General features: G+C 34.3%; 1 protein-coding gene across 1 annotated transcript in view; it reads left to right on the top strand.

The window, feature by feature from the left end:
- Window positions 1-17,210, top strand: part of PAK2 (p21 protein (Cdc42/Rac)-activated kinase 2) — a 56,136-nt gene extending 38,926 nt beyond the window's left edge. The window contains exons 6-15 of the mRNA XM_004675125.2: window positions 338-445; window positions 2,880-3,012; window positions 4,206-4,269; window positions 4,952-5,000; window positions 5,431-5,543; window positions 6,593-6,710; window positions 9,471-9,570; window positions 11,521-11,717; window positions 14,312-14,449; window positions 14,878-17,210. Coding sequence (XP_004675182.1) covers window positions 338-445; window positions 2,880-3,012; window positions 4,206-4,269; window positions 4,952-5,000; window positions 5,431-5,543; window positions 6,593-6,710; window positions 9,471-9,570; window positions 11,521-11,717; window positions 14,312-14,449; window positions 14,878-14,964 — 1,107 coding nt within the window. The 3' untranslated portion in view covers window positions 14,965-17,210. The remainder of the gene's footprint in view (window positions 1-337; window positions 446-2,879; window positions 3,013-4,205; window positions 4,270-4,951; window positions 5,001-5,430; window positions 5,544-6,592; window positions 6,711-9,470; window positions 9,571-11,520; window positions 11,718-14,311; window positions 14,450-14,877) is intronic.
- Window positions 17,211-19,580: the final 2,370 nt, after the last annotated feature.

The following is a 19,580-nucleotide window of genomic DNA, read 5'->3' as shown; positions in this document are numbered from 1 at the left end:
GACTCAAAATAACATTACTTATACAAAGACCACAGAAGCTTTGTTTTTTAGTTTAATGAAGTGGTTATTAACTTTTAGGGCTTGGTTTGAAGGCGATAAAATTCTCTATTAAGGGCGTGAATTCTCTTAAGAATATTTTGTTACATTTATTACATAAACTTATTCTTCTGTAAGTTACAGAATCACCATTACTTTTTAATTAAGTTTTAAGTGAAGCTTATAATTTTTGAAATTAATTTATTGAAGAAATGTATTTTTTAGGTGTGTCAAGAGTTGTATTTTAAGGTATTGTTATGCTTGACTTGTCTTCCTTACTTTACTTTTTTGACAATTCAAGCTCAGTACCAAGGGATCTGAAACATCAGCAGTAGTAACAGAGGAAGATGATGATGACGAAGAGGCTGCTCCTCCTGTTATTGCACCACGACCAGATCATACAAAATCAGTGAGTGTCTGCTAAGTGAATTTGACTGTGTATGGTTGTCTGAGTGGTTTTGAAAACAGCAATATGTATTTGATTTTTAGGGATTATTTCCAAATGTCTTCAAAATATTTTAGCATGGGAAAATTTGAGTAGAAGATCTTTACCTAAACACCAGTCATAAAAAAGCTAGTTTTTGAAAATTAAAATCAATGGCTTCTTTATTTTTTTAAATGTGTGTATATGTATATATATATAGTCTTCATTGTTTATTTTTGTATGCTTATATGCTTTCTCCTATCAAGTGTAGTCCCCATAAAATTCCCACCAGCATTCATCCATTCGCCATCACTGTAGTCCCCTGTGCTCTTCTCTCCCCACGTTTGATCCCTGTACCTCCCCCTTCTTTCTTAATGTCTCTGATTTATAGTTGCTAATTTTGGTTTTTTATTTATTTTTTTCTGATCCTTTATTCGGTTCCTTATATTCCTTCTGTAAGTAAAACCATGAGATATTTTTCCTTCTGACTGACTTCACCATGATCCCTTCTAGCTCCATCCATGTTGCTATGAGTAGTATTGCTTTATCTTTTTGATTGCTGCATCGTATTCCATTGTAGCTACATACCACATCTTCTTGATCCAGTCATCTATTTTTGAGCATTTGGGTTGTTTCTCTATCTTACCTTTTTTTAAATAATGTTGCATTAAACATAGGGGTGCACAGGTATCTTCGAATTAATGTTTTTGTGTTCTTTGGGTAGATCCCTAGGAGTGGAATTGCTGGGTCATATGGTAGCTCCATTTTCAGTGGTTTGAGGAACCTCCACACAGCTTTCCATAGTGGTTGGACCAGTTTGCATTCCCATCAGCAGCGTAAGAGGGTTCCTTTTCCACCACAGCCTCGCCAGCGCTTGTTGCCTGTTTTGTTTTGTTTTTTAAAAATTTATTTATTTATGCATGCATGCAGAACTGAGGTACAAGCCAGAGGTTCAGGGACCATGAGCAGATTCACCAGAGACAGAGTGGGGATCAGAACAGACTGTGACTGATGAAGCAGTCTGCGGGGAGCAGCGGGGGGGGTCAGGAGAGGTCTGCCACACCATGTGGATCACCTCCGCGGTGGAGATCGAACTCACACTGAAGTGGCTTTAGCTTCTCAGTGCTGTGCTTTAACCCGCTCTGCCACCAGGGAGGACCTGTTGCCTGTTTTTATAATATATGCCATTCCCACTGGTATAAAGTGGTATTTTATTGTGGTTTTGATTTGCATTTCCCTGATTATAAGTGATATCGAACATTTTTCCATATACCTGTTGGCCATTTGCGTTTGCTCTTTGGAGAAGTATCTTTTTAGCTTTTCTGCCCATCAAATGGCTTCTTTAAAAGTCAAAATACTGGGCCTCCCTGCTGACGCAAGGGGGTGAGTCTGAGCATTATGAAGCAATCCACACTCACTGTAGCTTGAATTTGATCCCAGGCCAGGGAGCTGGCCCTTCAGCAGACTGATATCCAGTGATAAGCCTTTTCTGCTCCCTACTCTGTCTCTGGTGAATCCTCTCACCCCCACCCATCACCAACCCTGTACCTCTTGCCTACACCCCAGCTATTGTATATATTATATGTATTAATAATTTTTTTTAGTCAGAATATTTAGTTCATTTTTTTATTAATATTACACATTCTCTTTCAGATAATTTATCTCAGTGCAGCTAATTACTGTATCTAAAACTTAGATCTTAACTGTTTATACAAATTATATATTGCCTCTTTCACATTTCTCTTAAAACTTTGCTATCTTTCAAAGAGGCTGGTGAGAGTGAAATTTGAAACCAGATGTGAGGAAATTTTAACAATAAAAGCTTTAGATAGGGACAGAAAAAGTCCTACCCTTCCTGTGCTAATATAATATATGTGGAAGTTACTGTGCAGTGGAGTGTAGGGGTGGTGCAGCAGACCTCTCCTGTCTTGTCCGCTGCCCCCCTCAGATGTAGGTAAAGCTCTGAGGACTGCCATTGGTACTGACATAATGATAAAAGTGTCTGTTTTCTTTATTTCCTAGAATTAGTGTTTGAAATTATATTTATGTAAAAAAAAGGGATATAGTAATAGTTCAACATGTTATTTTGCTCTTCAATTTTTTTATGCAGTTAAAACCATGCTTTTTTTTTTTAAACGTGTGCTTTTTGCTTCATTGCTGGCATATCATAGATCTTGTTAAATTTCCATTCATGGATATGCTCTTTTGCTAGAAAGATTTTTTAGGTCTGTGTTTGCTGTGCCAACAAAAAATGTTGCACATTTAAGTCTTCTTAGGTATTAATCATTTTATAAGACAATTATAAAAATACTGTTCTTATTCTTCAGACCAGTGACAGCAACTGAGTTTTGATTAAAGTCAAATAATGAACAGCGTGCCAGTGTGGATACCTAAAAAAATACTTTTCATCTCTCTGCAGATTTATACACGATCTGTAATTGACCCTATTCCTGCACCAGTTGGTGATTCTAATGTTGATAGTGGTGCCAAGTCTTTAGACAAACAGAAAAAGAAGACCAAAATGACAGATGAAGAGATAATGGAGAAATTAAGTATGTTACTTACACATTATTTTATTCTTAAGCTGATAATAGCTCTTGAAACATAACCAAATGGATTTTACTTTATAAGTTATATTTTGACTTAAGGCATGGGAATAAATTTTCTTCTAGGAATAGTTGCCCAGTTAAAATCTAGTGAAACCAAAATAATGCTCTAGAGTTGATTTGGGAGTAAAACTTCCCTGAGAGCCAAATCTAAGGCTTCCATTTGGAAGAACTATCAAAAGGAACTTATATACAGGGCCTGTCTGGTGGCACAGGGGATAAGTCTTAGCACAGTGAAGCTATTGGCAGCCACCTACAGCATGAGTTCAATACCCGGCCAGGGAGCTACTCACATGGTACAGCAGACCTCTCTTGTCTTGCTCACTGCTCCCCTCAGCAATGTATTTCAGGATATCCACCTGTTCTGCTCCTCAATCTGTCTCTGGTGAATCCTCTCACTAGATTATTTACATGAGTGTCTGTTAATGCCCCTGTCTCCTTTAACCTTGAAAGTTTAATATGGTTATCTTGTATATTGGGTTAGCAGTAAAAAGAACATAAATTGCAGTTTTTATGTAACTTACTCTTCCTAAATTTGAAGCTTTTTCAATTGTAGCTTTAAGAACTTTCTAAAATAGCTACATGGTTAGTTCATATTAGAGCAGAATAATCTTTGTAATAGTGACTTCCTAAATATATTGAAAGGTTGAAGATGCATGGGAATCAGAAAATTCATTTAGAATTATTTACTTGGATATCATTTAAATATGTCTGCTAGTAAATGCTTTATTACTAATCACTAGTACATTTGAATGGAATATGAAAGGTAGTATGATCAGTTTGTTCTTCGCCCAGAAATTTCCCAGTTTTAAGGTTGAACATCCCCTATCCTGGGACATCACTGAATTGTAGTCAAAATAGTACAGTTGGATATTCTAAAAACGTAATCAGTTTTGAAGAAGGGACAGGATAATGAGGCTTACAGATATAACCTAATGGCAATAATGTGTCTTCTAGCTTCTCATAATTTTTAATTTTATGTATTTGTTTCTTTAGTGTTTTTGTGTTTCAAACATGTTGTGTTTGAAACAGTGTTAGGATTGAAACCTACTGTTTTGATTTTATTAAAAGGAATACTCTAATAATTAATTTATACTTTTATAATACTTGACTGGACTTCCATTTTTTGTTTAAAATAGGAACTATTGTCAGCATAGGTGACCCTAAGAAAAAATATACCAGATATGAAAAAATTGGGCAAGGGTAAGTATTTATGACTATATTACTACAATAGTCAACATTTCTAGAAGTGTACACCATGATACTCTTTTGCCTGCCGACATTAAGCACTTAAAGTTCTATCTGTGTTATTCCTGGATTTGTGTTTTTTTCAAGATACTATTAAAAAGCTATACTATTTAGTAGATTGTACATTTTTTCTTCTTACATGTTATTTGCCATTGATGTTAAGGTGAATGGGGAAGAGAGTAGATGAATGGGAAAGCTGGCCATCAAGTATATTTTAAAGACAATAAGAACACTTACTGCAAGACTACAAAAATAAAAATAGCATTTTAATCGTATCATTGAGTATTGATCTTTGAGTCCACTAATCTGACTTTGTCCAATAATTTGTTTTTAAGTTATATTAATTGAAACTTTTTGGGCTTGGAAGCAAATGACTGTCTTGAGTTTTGCAACAAGGATAGCCTTTATTCCCTCACCCTCCTTCTTGCTTTTACACATTTTTAAGATGCTAGGGCTAAATGATCTTTTATTTATTTTTTTTTTTCAATTGATCATAGTATAAAATCTTCGGTTGATATAAATGATGTGATTTACAAAAGTTTTAAGTGGAGAAAACAATTAAAAAATCAAAATAAAACTACAAACGGAAAAAGTGATAATGATTTAGAAACCTTAAATCTGTTTTTTTCCTCCATAGGGCTTCTGGTACAGTTTTCACTGCTACTGATGTGGCACTGGGACAGGAGGTAGCTACTCTATTCATATATTTTGCTATTACCATTAACTTTTAGTATATAAATAAACTAGATAAAGCTGCAAATAATAAATGGGAATCTTACTTTTCAGTTGAAAAATTTACTCTTAATTTTATAGCACTTTTCTTATTAAGGAGGATAAAGGAAGAATTATGTATTTAGTTTCTTAAGTAAACAGATATCTTTAATTTAAAAAATTATTTTCCCAACTTGGAATGAAGAAGATTAATTCCTGGCTCTGGGTTTATTTTAGATTGGTTAACTACTTTCAAGAGAAACCTCTACCTTCAAGAGTTATCTTGAATAATTTATAATCTCATTATACAGTTTTCTGTATAATAAATTAACAATTGCTGTTTGTAATTTTCTAAGAGAATTAGGAAACTGTTGTGATTTTTTTTAAAAATTGTTTCCATCATAGGTTGCTATCAAACAGATTAATCTCCAGAAACAGCCAAAGAAGGAATTGATTATTAATGAAATTCTGGTGATGAAAGAATTAAAGAATCCCAACATAGTTAACTTTTTGGACAGGTAAAAATAAGTATTTCTTAAACATTGGCATAAAAAGGTAGAAATTTTAAGGCTCATGATTAGACTGAGACTTAGAATGTCAAAATTGAAAAGTAAGCTTAAAGGAAGTAGAGGGATTAAAATAATACTCTGCAGTGTAGAAGGTCCCTTTTTTATAGGTATTACTTGACAAGTATGAGAAGGTAGTTAGATGAAAGATAATATTGGTGTTCATACTCATTGCAAATTACCAGAAGTAGGAACAATAAAGAAAAGATGGTGATTTACATTGACAGCCAGAGGTGACTAGTCCCACAGTTTTTAGACTTTGAGATCAATTTTTATATCAAATGCTGTCTTTTATGGATAAATTGTGTATGTCTATCAAAGCCTCATGTAATTAGAAATTGATATTAAAAAGAAGTATGTCTTTCCACTGTGAGTGAAAGAAAATAGTAGAAAAATAAATGAAGGTTATAATAATAATATTATAAAAATAGAAGATGATAGGTGATTTTCTTATATCTATATTTTCAATTTGTTTAAAATAGGGAAAAGATAAAACATTTTTAGGTTACCTCCATAGTTTGGCATCCATATTCATAGAAATAAACTCCAGGTACATTTATGTGCTTTGTAAAGGAGTATTTCACATCAGCATAGCATGTGATTAAGATAAGACACACACTTTGGGATCAGTTATATTCAGTTTCAGATTCTCTTTCTGACACTTTGTAACTATGAGATGTTTGATAAGTTACTTAACCTCTCCAAGCCTGTTTCTTTATGTGGAAAAAGGGGCAAGTAATTCCTACCTTACAGTTATTTTAATTGAAATAATCCATATACCCAGTTAGATTAAAATTGTGGGCAAATTTTAGAATGAGTCAAGAAAATCATAATGACCCTCAGTTATTTTTCTACATTGTTGGATAGCAGCTTTTTGGTTTTGTTATCAGAATGCCTAACATTAGAACATTGTGTGTTTAGAAAAGTGAAAGTATGAGTTTATCTTGTGTGCGTGTGTTAGTTTTTATTTTTATTTATTTATTTATTTATTTATTTATTAGTTATCTGGTGGGAGATGAATTGTTTGTAGTAATGGAGTACCTTGCTGGGGGATCACTGACTGATGTTGTAACAGAAACGTGCATGGATGAAGCACAGATTGCTGCTGTATGCAGAGAAGTAAGTTTTCTTCACTTTTGATAACTTAGGGTGATGATGTGGTTAGTGGGAGGTGAAAATGGGTAATGTTTTCTGCCTGCATAATTTTTATTACGTAAGATACTTCTCTGTACACATTTTTTACAAGTTATTTCCACACCATGTCATCCTACATAAGTGTTCCAACCCTTTCCTTCATGTATAAGATAATTCTGGAATGAAGTATGGTCATTTAAGATTCCAACTCATAGGTAAATTATAGTTGCATGATCATTATAATTTTCATCCAAATGGGGTACTTAATGTCTCATACACTACTCAGAAGTGGAAACAAGAACTGTCTCAGACACGTTTGCCTTTAATGTCTTCTTTTTACTCCAGTTTTCTTATTGAAGGTGAAGGAACTGGGTCTTTTTTAATAATTAGTGAGTTCCTTGATATTCATTAATAAGTACTGTTTGTATAAGTGAGTAGAATTCTGAGCCAAAAAAGAAGGCTTTCTTCTCCCATTTAATCTTTTTCTACAAATCAGATTTGGGTTAATGGTTTGCTTATTGTCATTGAAACTGTGATCCTACTTCTAATATCCTGGGAATCACTGTCAGAATGCATAACATTATGAATGTTCAGAAGACCATTGTGTTTTCTATGGTTGACTTTCAGCATTTCTACAGTAATACGCAAGTGGATTAGAAACAATGTTTATGTAAGAATAATACGTTTTACTTTTCAGCTTTTATTAAAGCATTAAAATAAATATTCTTTAAAAATTTTAATTCTGAGTTAATTATACTCTACCCCTTTTGTTGTTTTAGAGGGAAGGAAATAACTAATAATTAGGAATATGATATCCCTAAACACATAATACTTGGCCACTTAAAAGCAGATTGAAAACAAGAATTTACTTTATTCTTAGTTTTTCAAATAATTTTTTTCATAATGACAAAATAATTTAGAAGTTTCTTTATTTGTGACAAGTTTGTTTCTATTTACCTGTACAAGTGTTTTTCTGGGAATTTGTTCTGTCTAGTACTCTGTTTAAATGCTTGGTAAATGTTGTAAGGTAATACGCAGCTTACCTTTTGCTCTTGAATAAATGGTAGGATATTTTTATGAGATTTTTATTATTGATGATGTCGAGGCTTTGTTAATCTCTTGATGGGTGTGAGACATAAATGCATGATTTTTTCCTAGTTTACAACTTATACCCTCAGTTTACATTTAAAATCACAGAGGCAAGTATTTTTTAATCTAATCTTTAAAAAAAATTATATAAGGAAGTAGATGTTTTTCCTCACTTTTTAGTCAGTGTTTCCTGAAACATGGCATATGAAATTACATATAAGTTGTGGATGTAATACTGTGTAAAATTTACCATAGAAAGTGAAGAAATACTACATTACATTGATGGAACTGAAGCACCCAGCATCTTACCCACTTTTCAGTAGCTTGCATTGACAAGTTTTCTGAATATTTCAGATTCAAGTAGGAATAGCCACAGGTTTATCTTTTGCTCTTCAAATGATTTTCTGAAGAGCTTTCTGTATGTGTGTTCATCAAGCGCTTCCAAATTGAAAAGGCCTAGAAATTATATAGATTTACCCATCAATTTTATCAATGAAAACTATTAAACTGGGCCTCCTGGCCTTCCTTAGTGGTGCAGCGGGTTAGGGCACAGCACTGCAAGCTAGCTGCTGATGCTTCAGTGCAAGTTTGATTCACAGCCCTGGAGGTGATCCACATGGCACAGGAAACTTCTCCTGTCTCACCTTTGGCTCCCCTCAGCAGTGTACTTCCATTGATCTGCCTGTTCTGCTTCACACTCTGTCTCTGGTGAATCCTTTCACTGCTCCTATACTTCTGGCCTGTACCCCAGTTCTGTATGCATAAAAAGCATTAAAAAAAAAAGGCAACTCGGCCTCCCAGGTGGGGCAAGGGGTTAAAGCACAGCACTATGAAGCTATTTGCAGCCACTGCACCATGAATTTGATCCCCAGCCAGGGTTGTTGACCCACATGGCACAGCAGACCTCTCCTGTCTGGCCCGCTGCTCCCCTTAGAAGTGTATTTCTTTCTTTTTTTTGCTTTTTAATAAGTTTGATTAGAAGCATTCAAGTTTTTTTCTTTAAAGATTTATTTTATGCATACAGAACTGGGGTACAAGCCAGAGATGCAGGGGCAGTGAGAGGATTCACCAAAGACAGAGTGGGGAGCAGAACAGGTAGATTGATAAAGTAGACTGCTGAGGGGAGCAGCGGGCGGGTCAGGAGAGGTCTGCCAAGCCATGTGGATCACCTCTGGGGCAGGTGGGGATTGAAATCATGCGGAAGTGGCTTTAGCTTCTTAGTGCTGTGCTTTAACCCACTGTGCCACCAGGAAGGGCCAGAAGTGTATTTCAATCAGTCTGCCTGTTCTGCTCCCCACTTTGTCTTTGGTGATTCTCCTGCACCTCTGGCCTGTACCCCCATTTTTGTATGCATAAATAAATCTTTGTAAAATAAGAAAACATTAAAACTAAGTGATATTCTTAGGGCAGTGGCAGAGATAAGACTAGATAAATTATGTGGTCTCTGAGTAATGCCAGGGGTAGTAGGAGGAGCTAATTAAATTAGTTAAGACAGCTTTATAATTTAACACGTAAGAGGATATCTTTTTCTTTACAAATGTAAGTATTGTAGGGTCTTCCCTGGGAACTAGAAGTAGTGCTAAGACCATACTGCTATGTGAACATCTCTTAGACTTTAGAGATCCTTACAGTGACAGATTTGTTTCTTCTGTTCAGTGTTTACAGGCATTGGAGTTTTTACATGCTAATCAAGTGATCCACAGAGACATTAAAAGTGACAACGTGCTTTTGGGAATGGAAGGATCAGTTAAACTTAGTGAGTAACAACATTTATTTAATTTTCTGCTTTGAAAGTGGAAAAAAAAATGCTATTGATGTTTTTATAACCGTGTGTGAAGGAGCAGGAGAGAATGATTAAAAAAAAAAAAAAAGACTCAACTGGACAGCTACTATTGAATTGCTGAATCATTTTGGCAGGTTACTTGATTTAATCTCTGTGTCCACTTTCTCATTTACATGATAAGGGAAATAACTAATAGTATCTACTTTCGAATTCTTCTGAGAATTATATTTTGAAATACTGAAGAACAGTGCCTAGAATTTAATGTTGGTGCTATCTTCCAAAAGTGAACTTGAGGGCCTCCCTGTTGGCTCAAAGGTTAAGTCTCAGCACCATGAAGTTATTGGCAGCCACTAAATTCAATCCCCAGCGAGGGAGCTAACTCACATTGCACAGCAGACCTCTTCTCCACAGTGTATTTTAGTCTTTCTTCCTGTTCTGCTCCCCAACCTGTCTCTGGTGAATCGTCTCACCCCCTCCCCCTCCCCCACATCTCTGGCCTACACCCTAGCTCTTTTATGCATAAATAAATAAAAATAAATTCTTTTTTTTAAAAAAAGTGAACTTGAATTTGTATCTGATAATTAGGGTAGATTTTTCTCCTTATGCTGTTCAGCTTTATTGGATTAGTAGAGAATAGTCTAATCAGGGGAGGATAGGCCTCAGGTATTTCAAGAGGGTGGAGGTGGGACATGTAAGCCTCTTTTAGGTAATTATCTTCCATAGCAGATGTTTACAAGTAATGAAAAACATTCTAAGGATTATCCCTTTCCTCAGCTGGTTATAATCTCTCAGTTCCAACCAAGTCTTCTTGAAGACAATAAATACAAAGTTGTGTTCTGTAACATTGTAAAAAAAAAAATTTTTTTTTTTTCTTATAAAAGTAGGCTGAACACTAGAGTTAGTGGCAGTTTACCCACTCCTGCCTTAGTTTGATAAGTCAGTAGACCAAGGCAAGGCTCTTTTGGTTTAATTTTTAGCACAGTAAAGACATTTTATAGCACAAGTATCTGAATGTACAAAGTATGTTTTTAGGCTCAATTAACTTTGTAATTTATTCTTTAATTAAAGTCACTTCCCTTTTTTTTTATTAAAGTTTATTTTTACATCATTTTGTATACTTTTGTAAAAAAAATTTTTTTTAAACAAAAATACCTTCAATATCAAATAGTAAGGAAACTGATAATTTATGATACTTTTATATTCAATGATAATCTGGTTAAGGTAATGAGATAGGGAAATGTGCTAGTATAGAAAGATCTCTAAAAAAGCAGCTTACACAATAAAAAATAAACCAAGTAGCTTATAGGTTTTTTAGCTATCAAAAATTCTCAAGTTTACAAACCTAAATGTGACAGTATTTACAAATGGGGTAAAATGGGTTTAACACTTAAAAGGAGGAAACTATTCTAGATTCTAACCCTGAGCTTCCCTTTAAATAACTCTGTTGATTAAAACTCTGGTTGGAATAGAATAACGTTGATCTGGCCTTTATTGATACAGTTGAATTAAATGGTTCTTTTTTTAGTCTCTACCAAGTTGGGTGCTGAGTAATTCTATTTTCTGCTGCTTTTCTTCAAAATCACTTCCTCACCTTTGTCTGATTTACTACATGTAGTCACCTTTGATGACCTGTTTAGCCCTTCTTCAGCTGTATCTTTAAAAAATTTAGGGTAGAGTTATCTAGAAGAAAAGATATTGATAATTTGTGCCCTCGTGCCTGCTTATGGGAATTTAAAGTAAGCAAATGAGAATGTGTAACATTAACAAAATAGTTGATAATTCATTCTGCTTTACTGATTAATAATAATCTTAGAAAACAAAAGGGTGAATAGTCAAGTGTAATTGTCATCTAAAGTGAACTTTTGATAAAACTATCCATGAGCAGTATTAACTCTTGTTATTCTATTCTATTTTATTTTATAGCCGACTTTGGTTTCTGTGCCCAGATCACCCCTGAGCAGAGCAAACGAAGTACCATGGTTGGAACACCATACTGGATGGCTCCAGAGGTGGTTACACGAAAAGCTTATGGCCCAAAAGTGGACATATGGTCTCTGGGTATCATGGCTATTGAGATGGTGGAAGGAGAGCCTCCATACCTCAATGAAAACCCCTTGAGGGTAAGACCAGTTAAACCAACCATATTTTAAGAAAAATCCTTTTCTTAGCATACATAGAACCTGCTTGCACCAGGTGTTGACCCAGAATTTAAGCTGCAAAGTTAATAAAATCTAGTCTCTGCCTTTATTCTACAAATAAAAACCATTTGCTCCTGAGTTACTAAGTTGACTATTTTAGTAAATTGTTCATAGATTTCCTCTAAGCTTTCATATGTGGTTGTTGTTATTACAGTAATAGAAGTTATTATACTAATGTGATATAATTTTACACATAAGTAAGAATTTGTTTACTTTCCTATAAAGTTAAGAGTCCCTAAACATACCTTTAGATTGTCAACTTTGAATTTTGACCTCCGTAGCCTCAGGCTGAGAAGACAATAGCAGACCTATGAAAAACATGTAGGTGGTGATATTAAAGCCCATATAGCAAACAAAAGAATGAGAGTCCCAAAAGAATAAGAGTGAGATCAGTAGACTAAACAATTTTATATTCTAGGAGTTGAGGTAAAAGAGATTGGGTGTCCTTCCTTACCCCCTTTTTTTCTACTCTTGAATTACCATATATGGCTCAGTGCCAGTAGTTATTAAGGAAATAGAAATCTAAACCCCAGCAAGAACAACTATAATTAAAAAGAAAGAGTAATAAGTGTTGGTGAGAATGTGGAGAAATTGGAGGCCTCAGATATTGCTAGTGGAAATGTAAATGATAGTCTTTGGAAAACATTTGACAGTTCTTCTGAAATTTAACATTGCCTTAATCACTAGCAGTTCCACTGGTAAGTATCTGTTCAAGAGAATTTAAAACATACATCTGCACAAAAATTTAAACACACATGTTCATAGCAGTTTTGTTCATTATAGCACATGTGGAAACAATCCAAATAATAAACAAAAGTGGTATGCCTTTTAATATTCTTTGAACATAAAAAGGGAATGAAATGCAGGCACACACCACAACATTTAAACCTTTAAGCAGTATGCTAAGTGAAAGAAGTCAGACTCCACAGATCATATATTGTATGATTCCATTTATGGTGAATTCTTATTTGTAGTAATTATGGTCTATGAAGACACAAACTGAATTAACAAATAATGAGCCACTGCTTCTAGGTGAAATATAGGGTTGGTTTTCTATAAGCCCCTCTCAACATATTTTACCAACTGATAAATAATCTTATGTTTTGTGTGTTTCTGTTTAAGGACATCTTATTTAATATGTTGCTTAATTCAGTAATGTTGAACTCAAAGTCAGCCTTATAACTCATGCCTGAATGGAGCTTATCAAGCACCTGTATTTTCTCTGTAAGACACATTCCAGCCTTCTTGCACTTAGGAGTACTTCCCACTATGCTCTTCACCTCTCTGCAAGCATCTGTGAATAGTCACAGAAACATTGAGAGTATTGATTTTGGGGTTACAAGTAAATTTTAGCAAGAAGCTGAATGCACGTGTGAATGCACATTACTGAATCTGCAAGTAATGAGGATAAGCTCTAGAACAGATAAATCCACAGAGGTAGCAGATAGTGAGACAGTAGGCAAGATAAATAAGACTAGAGAGCCTCTGTACGAGAAAGAGTGAGAAATGATCCTAAGAGTTTGACCAGAGCAACTAGAATAATGAAATTGAGGTTCACCTTCACTGAAGGTGAAGGTTGTGAAGAGAATAGGGCAGTGGGTGTGACAGGTGGAAGATTAAAAGATAAGTTTTGACATGTTTTAGCCATGTTAGGTTTGAGATGCCTGTTCAGGTATCTAAATGGCTGTTGGGCATGGCAAGTCTGAGATCCAGACTAGAGATAAGATTGAGACTTATTTTGCTATAGAAATCCATTAAATGAGACTAGGTAAGACCACCAGTTCAGTTGGGCATAGATAGGTAGTAGAAAACAATCAGCTTGCACTCTGAGGCTAAGAGTTGATATGATGGACCAGTGTAGGAGAATGAGAAGGAATGACCAGAGAGAAAAACCAAAGTAAGCACAGGCCCTGGAATCTGCATGCACAAAAATGAGCTAGAAATTAGCTTGTTGTAAACTACAGTTACACCAAGTAAGATGAGAACTTGATCATTGGGATTGGCAAACTTAATCGGTGGAAACTTGATGTGCAGAAACTTCTGTTTCCTGTGAAGATGAAATAACAGGGACCAGATTAATCTTTCTTGTCCGAAATAACAGCAAAACAGAGAGGAATTTATAGAGATTTCCTGTATAGGCCCCCTTTCCTCATACGTGCATAACGTCAACTGTCAACATAACAACTATATTTCTTACTCAATGAGCCTACATTGACAACATTGTCTTGACCTACATTAGCATTCACTTATGGTGTCGAACATTCTCTAAGTTTTGGACAAATATAATGAATATAGAATATATTTTGCTTTCCTATCAATTTTCTGAGCTCTGCTTGTATAGCTATAGCTATATTGATACAGCTAATGACCTGATGTTGGTGTTTAGTATGATTGCCTTTAAGCAGTAAAGATGGGAGGGGGAGGTAGGGAGATAAATAAGTAAAGACCTATAGACTTTGTAAAATACTCCCACTTTGTTGAACTACCTTATGTCAAAGATACTCTTCCATTTTTAGGCTTTGTACCTGATAGCAACTAATGGAACCCCAGAACTACAGAATCCAGAGAAACTTTCCCCAATATTTCGGGATTTCCTTAATCGATGTTTGGAAATGGACGTGGAGAAACGGGGTTCAGCCAAAGAATTATTACAGGTGAATTTGGAAATTGAACAGTTTTTAGAAAAAAATTTCTTTTTGAGTAACGAACAGGGAGTTTACATATGATTGATAATGACATTTCCATGTGCACTCAGCCGCAATAGTAGCAGCAGCATGGCAGCTGCTGCAGTTTAAGGTTTCATCTGCTAGGAATAAAATACACATAATACTGTAGTAGACAAATGAGTTTTTCATATTATCAATTCTCAGACTAGTTCATTGATGACTTTTAGGCATCTATGTCATGTGACTGAGATTTCATATTAGAAAAACTGAAAGCCTGTATTGAGGCCTGTTGATAATAATTGTTTTTATACATATATTTATTACAACCCATAATTAGTTTTTGGAACTTAGTTAAAAGGAATTTTTTTCCTCCTAACCTAGTGGCATTTACATATTTGTTTCCCTCTTTCTGGCAGCATCCCTTCCTGAAACTGGCCAAACCATTATCTAGCTTGACACCACTCATCATGGCAGCTAAAGAAGCAATGAAGAGTAACCGTTAACATCCTTGTTGTGGCCTCATGTTCTTTTTTCCATTTTCTAAAAGAAGTATTTTAATATATGAAAGTTATTACTCTTTGTGGGGAGGTTATAGAGAAAATGTCTGGATAACAAGGAAGAAAAATGCAAACTACTACTTCCTGAAGACAGCCAGGAGAAAAATGCAAAATAGAATGACAGCTTTCTATTGAATCCCTTCTTTAGGGTCCAAAAGGAATTGTGGACTGAATCACTAGCCTTTTTCAGCAGACAGCTCACTAGGGTCATTTATCATGCTTGAGATTTACATTTTATTTTGCTGACTTCATTGTAATAGATCCCATTCATTGTTCCTTTTGGGTATTTTTAATACTTGAATGGCAGATTCTAGTTTTTCAAATTATTTGACTCATTTGCTAGTCTTCTTTAAGCTCCCTCATAGGTTTTTTCCCCCTTGACATGCTACTTTTGAGTTGCTTTGAGAAATTTTTCTTACTCCTAAATTCAAGGCAAGTGTGATGGAAGTTATGTAGCTCTTTCTATTGGCCAATGAGCTTGGTATGGTTTAACTTTGTTTAGAAGTTAGGACCAGCTGTTGTTACATGTAATATTTAAGTTCAGAACTTGAACTGAAGGAATGGGGGAAGAAAAGTATGTGATTTTTACCTTTTTAAACTAATGTGAAAGAGTCAGCTTTAGAAATTTCATGGTAGTGAGTTTGGCAGTTGTTACATGTATAGAGAGAGGACTAATAATCTATATTTATAACTAAATCATTGAGTCAGAAAATGAATTCCCATTGACTGTATATCTTTACAATTTTATTTTCCTTTCTGACTATATTCTCTTCAGATTTGGCTTCAGGAACCAAAGTAATTTGTTCCGGCTTCAACTTGGCCTCTGTGTCTTTGGTTGGTGCCACTCTTTTTTTTCCTCCTTCTTTCCCCACCTCCCTTTTATTCCTTCATTTTGAATATAAGTTTCTGTATATGTTGTAATTTTAGTTAGTTTGTTTTTTAATTAACCCTTTCTTACCCTATTCTCCCCTTCCTTTTTCCTCTATGGTAAATAATATAACAACCATTGACTTTTTAGAATCTACATATTTGGGACTAGCAGAGACAAAGTGAGAGACTTGAATCTTGGTGAGTTCTAAAATACTTAGATGAGATTATAGTTATTAAAGAGATACATCAGTTATATACAGACACAGCTTCTAATCAGTAAACTGTAGAGGTTTGTTGTAAGTCACATTGTTCCCAATCCATTATCAACATGTTACTGTCTATGAGAACTTAAGAGTATTTCTTGATAAAATTATTGATCATTTGAGATGTTGAGTTACTTTTTTTTTCAAATAAATAAAGTAAAAAAAGTAATAGAGAAAGGAAGAAAATATGTACTTATTAATAGCAATATATTTTTTTTTTAAAGATTCAAAAGGTCTGTGACCAATAGCATTATTAGAGTATACTCTGTCCCCTTCTTTTCCCCTCTCTCCTTGTTTTGCCATTGGGGACTGTATTATCCCAGCTACTATGCTAAGAGCCACACACAAGAGACAGATTTGTGGCTTAATTTGGACATTTTCCCACCCTGCCCTCCTAATTAATTGCACACCTTACTATCCTACAATAGTACAGATCATGAATAAAACTAATTTTAATGTTTTGGAGTTGCATTAGGGACATAGTTTTATTTCCTGTCATTCCCATCATAATCTGTGTTAAAAATACACATATAAGGATAAGAAATGGGATTTTGTTTAAATTGATAACGGCAGATTTTCAGAAGAAATGATAAAAAGATACTTTGTGTGATTTATCTAGACTAGCACTTAGTGGTCTCTTCAATTTGATTCTTTGATTTTTCTCTAGATTATATTGATCTTCAGCATTACTAAATTCATAATAACAGGCTTGATTGTTACAGTGCCTCTTGAATTCCAGATTTGGACATCTTTTGTAAATAATGTCTGTATAGATTCTGATAAAGAAGATTCTACCAATGAAGTAAAAAAGCAACTAGATGATAAGACTAATGATCATGCCTACTCTAGAAGGCACTGCCATACACAAGTTGTAAAGTTCATACTCATTGAATACAGTGCCAATACTACATTTTTATGCCTGTGAACTCAACAAAGGTCTTTTCAGTTTATAGAAGCAGTTTGGGATTTGTATTTACCACTTTGATGGTTATCTGTATGTCCATTGCTGGCAACGGACTTTGTCATTAAAACCTGTCTCCCAGGGTAAGGGAGCAACACTGTGGTTTTAGTCTTTACTTATTCAGATAAACTAACTTGCTATATAAATAATACTTTGGTTAATTCTGAAATGTGTCATTTTAAAACAAAATAATCTTAAGCAATATGGAATTGTGATTTATTAGCTTGTTTTAAATTAAAATGTTCAGAGTCTGTTGAAAGAAAAATTCTATCTGAATCAAGATTCATGTTTCTTTTTTAAATAACTGCCTTTTGTATTCACTTTGTCATTACTTTAGAATGAAAATTCCCATATAAATATAAGAGTTTAATTGTTCTCTTTAGTCCTCTTGTATAATTAGAACAATATAGCTATAATACTTATTTATTGTATTTCAGACTTTGTTGGTCTTGAAGTTTCCTTCTGTAGTTCCTTTTGCTGCTTTAAAGGACAGTTAAAACTGGTAAACCATAAAATACTGAGTATTTTATCCTACCTAATGTAATAGGTGAGTGGATTGATTGAGACAGCATAAGAAACTAAGCTGACACAACTCTATATTCATGTGTTGAGTGCCTGACACATTATATAAATTCTCTTCCCTTCAACATAGAAATATTAAGCTGCTTAAAATGCATTTAATTATCACCAATCCTAAACAACCCTGTGCCTTTAACAAGCAATTTAAAACTACCTAATGAGTATTTCTTTGTACGGCTTATATAAATACATGTTCATTTTTATATACTGTATTCTAGTCAGAATAATTTAGGTCTGATCAGGCAATACCTAGTGAGAAAAAAATGGGTGCTTAAAGAATTTGCATCAGTTTTTTTAACCTAATTTTTATAAAACATACTAAGATCCATATCCAGTAAAATATCAAAAACTTTATACTGTAACTTAAAACCAAATTAATACTAATTTGGGGGTGTTTTAATAGTGGAATTGCATAGTAATGTCAAATATAGATTGTGTTGCCTTCTTCCACTGCTCCCACAATAGATATTTCAGCAGTTAAAATCCAGTTTACCATGTTTGTAATGTGTGTATATGTGTGTGTGTGTTTGTGCATATACATACATAAACATATACACATACATACACACTTTACCCCCTCACTCAACACATTCATCAACCACTGTAGCGAAGACCGTGTGTTAGATGTGAATCCCAAAGGAGAATCAAGCACTGGTCTCACCCTAAGAGAGCTGAAGATTTTCTCACTTGCCATTCTGGAATGTTGCCAGATGAGGAGGGGGAAATGTATAATTCTATCAAACATTTTCATTCTCAAGAAAAGCAAGTAATTGGAATTGAACATCTTTGGTAGGAATGTATTGCATCTTTTATCCCCCCCTTTTGGTAGATAGAAATGAAATAAAGTGAAAATAGTTTGTTTTTTCTGTTTTGTCTTCAAATTTTATATTGCCTTTATTTTTAATTTAATCCCATTCAATTATTTAATTGTTACATTGACTTAAACTGCTGTATTTGATGACTTTGTTCAATAATTTTGTTCTTTCAGGGCTAGAAATAAACTTTTTTTAATGTTCATTTTTCCCTTTCCTAAACTTTCTTTTCTTAAGCCAGAGAAACTTAACAGGTTTTCAAACAGCATTGCTTTATTTTTAAGGAAAAATAGGTTTTAAACATGTCATGATGCCATTTTGAATATATTACAAAGCTCCAAATGAAGTCATAACTTCATTATATACATTCAGCCTGGGATGTGACATACTCTGAAATGGATAGCAACTGCAGTACAGGGAGTTCACGGACAGGAAACAAAATGGTACATTTTTTAGTCTAGAAGAGTATAGGATGGCTACTTGAAATACATTTGTTAGACTATAAACTATTCAGTGCTATTGTAACATTTGTATTTCTTTAATGCTCAAAACTTTTGCCTGAGAAAAGTTCAAAAATACCTGAATGATTGATTTCAGAAGTACTGTATGTAGAACCCTTACTACTACTTTGATGTCAGTAGCTTTTTAAAATCAGGGAATTGTTTTTTATACTATTGTGTAACAAGTTTTACCTTTTGAGGAAGAAGGAGTAAAGCAATGAAGGAAAAAATGTCTTTTTACACCTACTTTATTTCAGGCAAATAATATAACAAAGTAATATACACAGATTAAAATTTCAAATAATCTTAGTGAAATTATTGTAAGCTTTCAGTTCCCTACATTATGCTTCTCCGCTGCTGAGTCCTGTGCCACAGAAGTATCCTCTTTGGACTCTTCTTTTTTTCTCTCCCAGTCTACATTAATGTTGATATGTCTAACACACTTCAGTAACTTTGTTGTGCCAGTTGAGAGTTTGGGTACTGTCATACCATCCCATTCTCCCATCTCCACTTCCTCTAGTCATCCAAGTGAAAGAGGTGACAATTTTTTATTAGTAGTCAAGTCATTTTTTTTTTT

The sequence above is a fragment of the Condylura cristata genome, unplaced genomic scaffold, assembly GCF_000260355.1.
Source record: "Condylura cristata isolate star-nosed mole 26May11 unplaced genomic scaffold, ConCri1.0 scaffold00003, whole genome shotgun sequence".
NCBI classification, from domain to species: domain Eukaryota; kingdom Metazoa; phylum Chordata; class Mammalia; order Eulipotyphla; family Talpidae; genus Condylura; species Condylura cristata.
The sequence above is the reverse complement of the archived record's forward strand: the minus strand, read 5'-3'. Positions and strand labels throughout refer to the sequence as shown.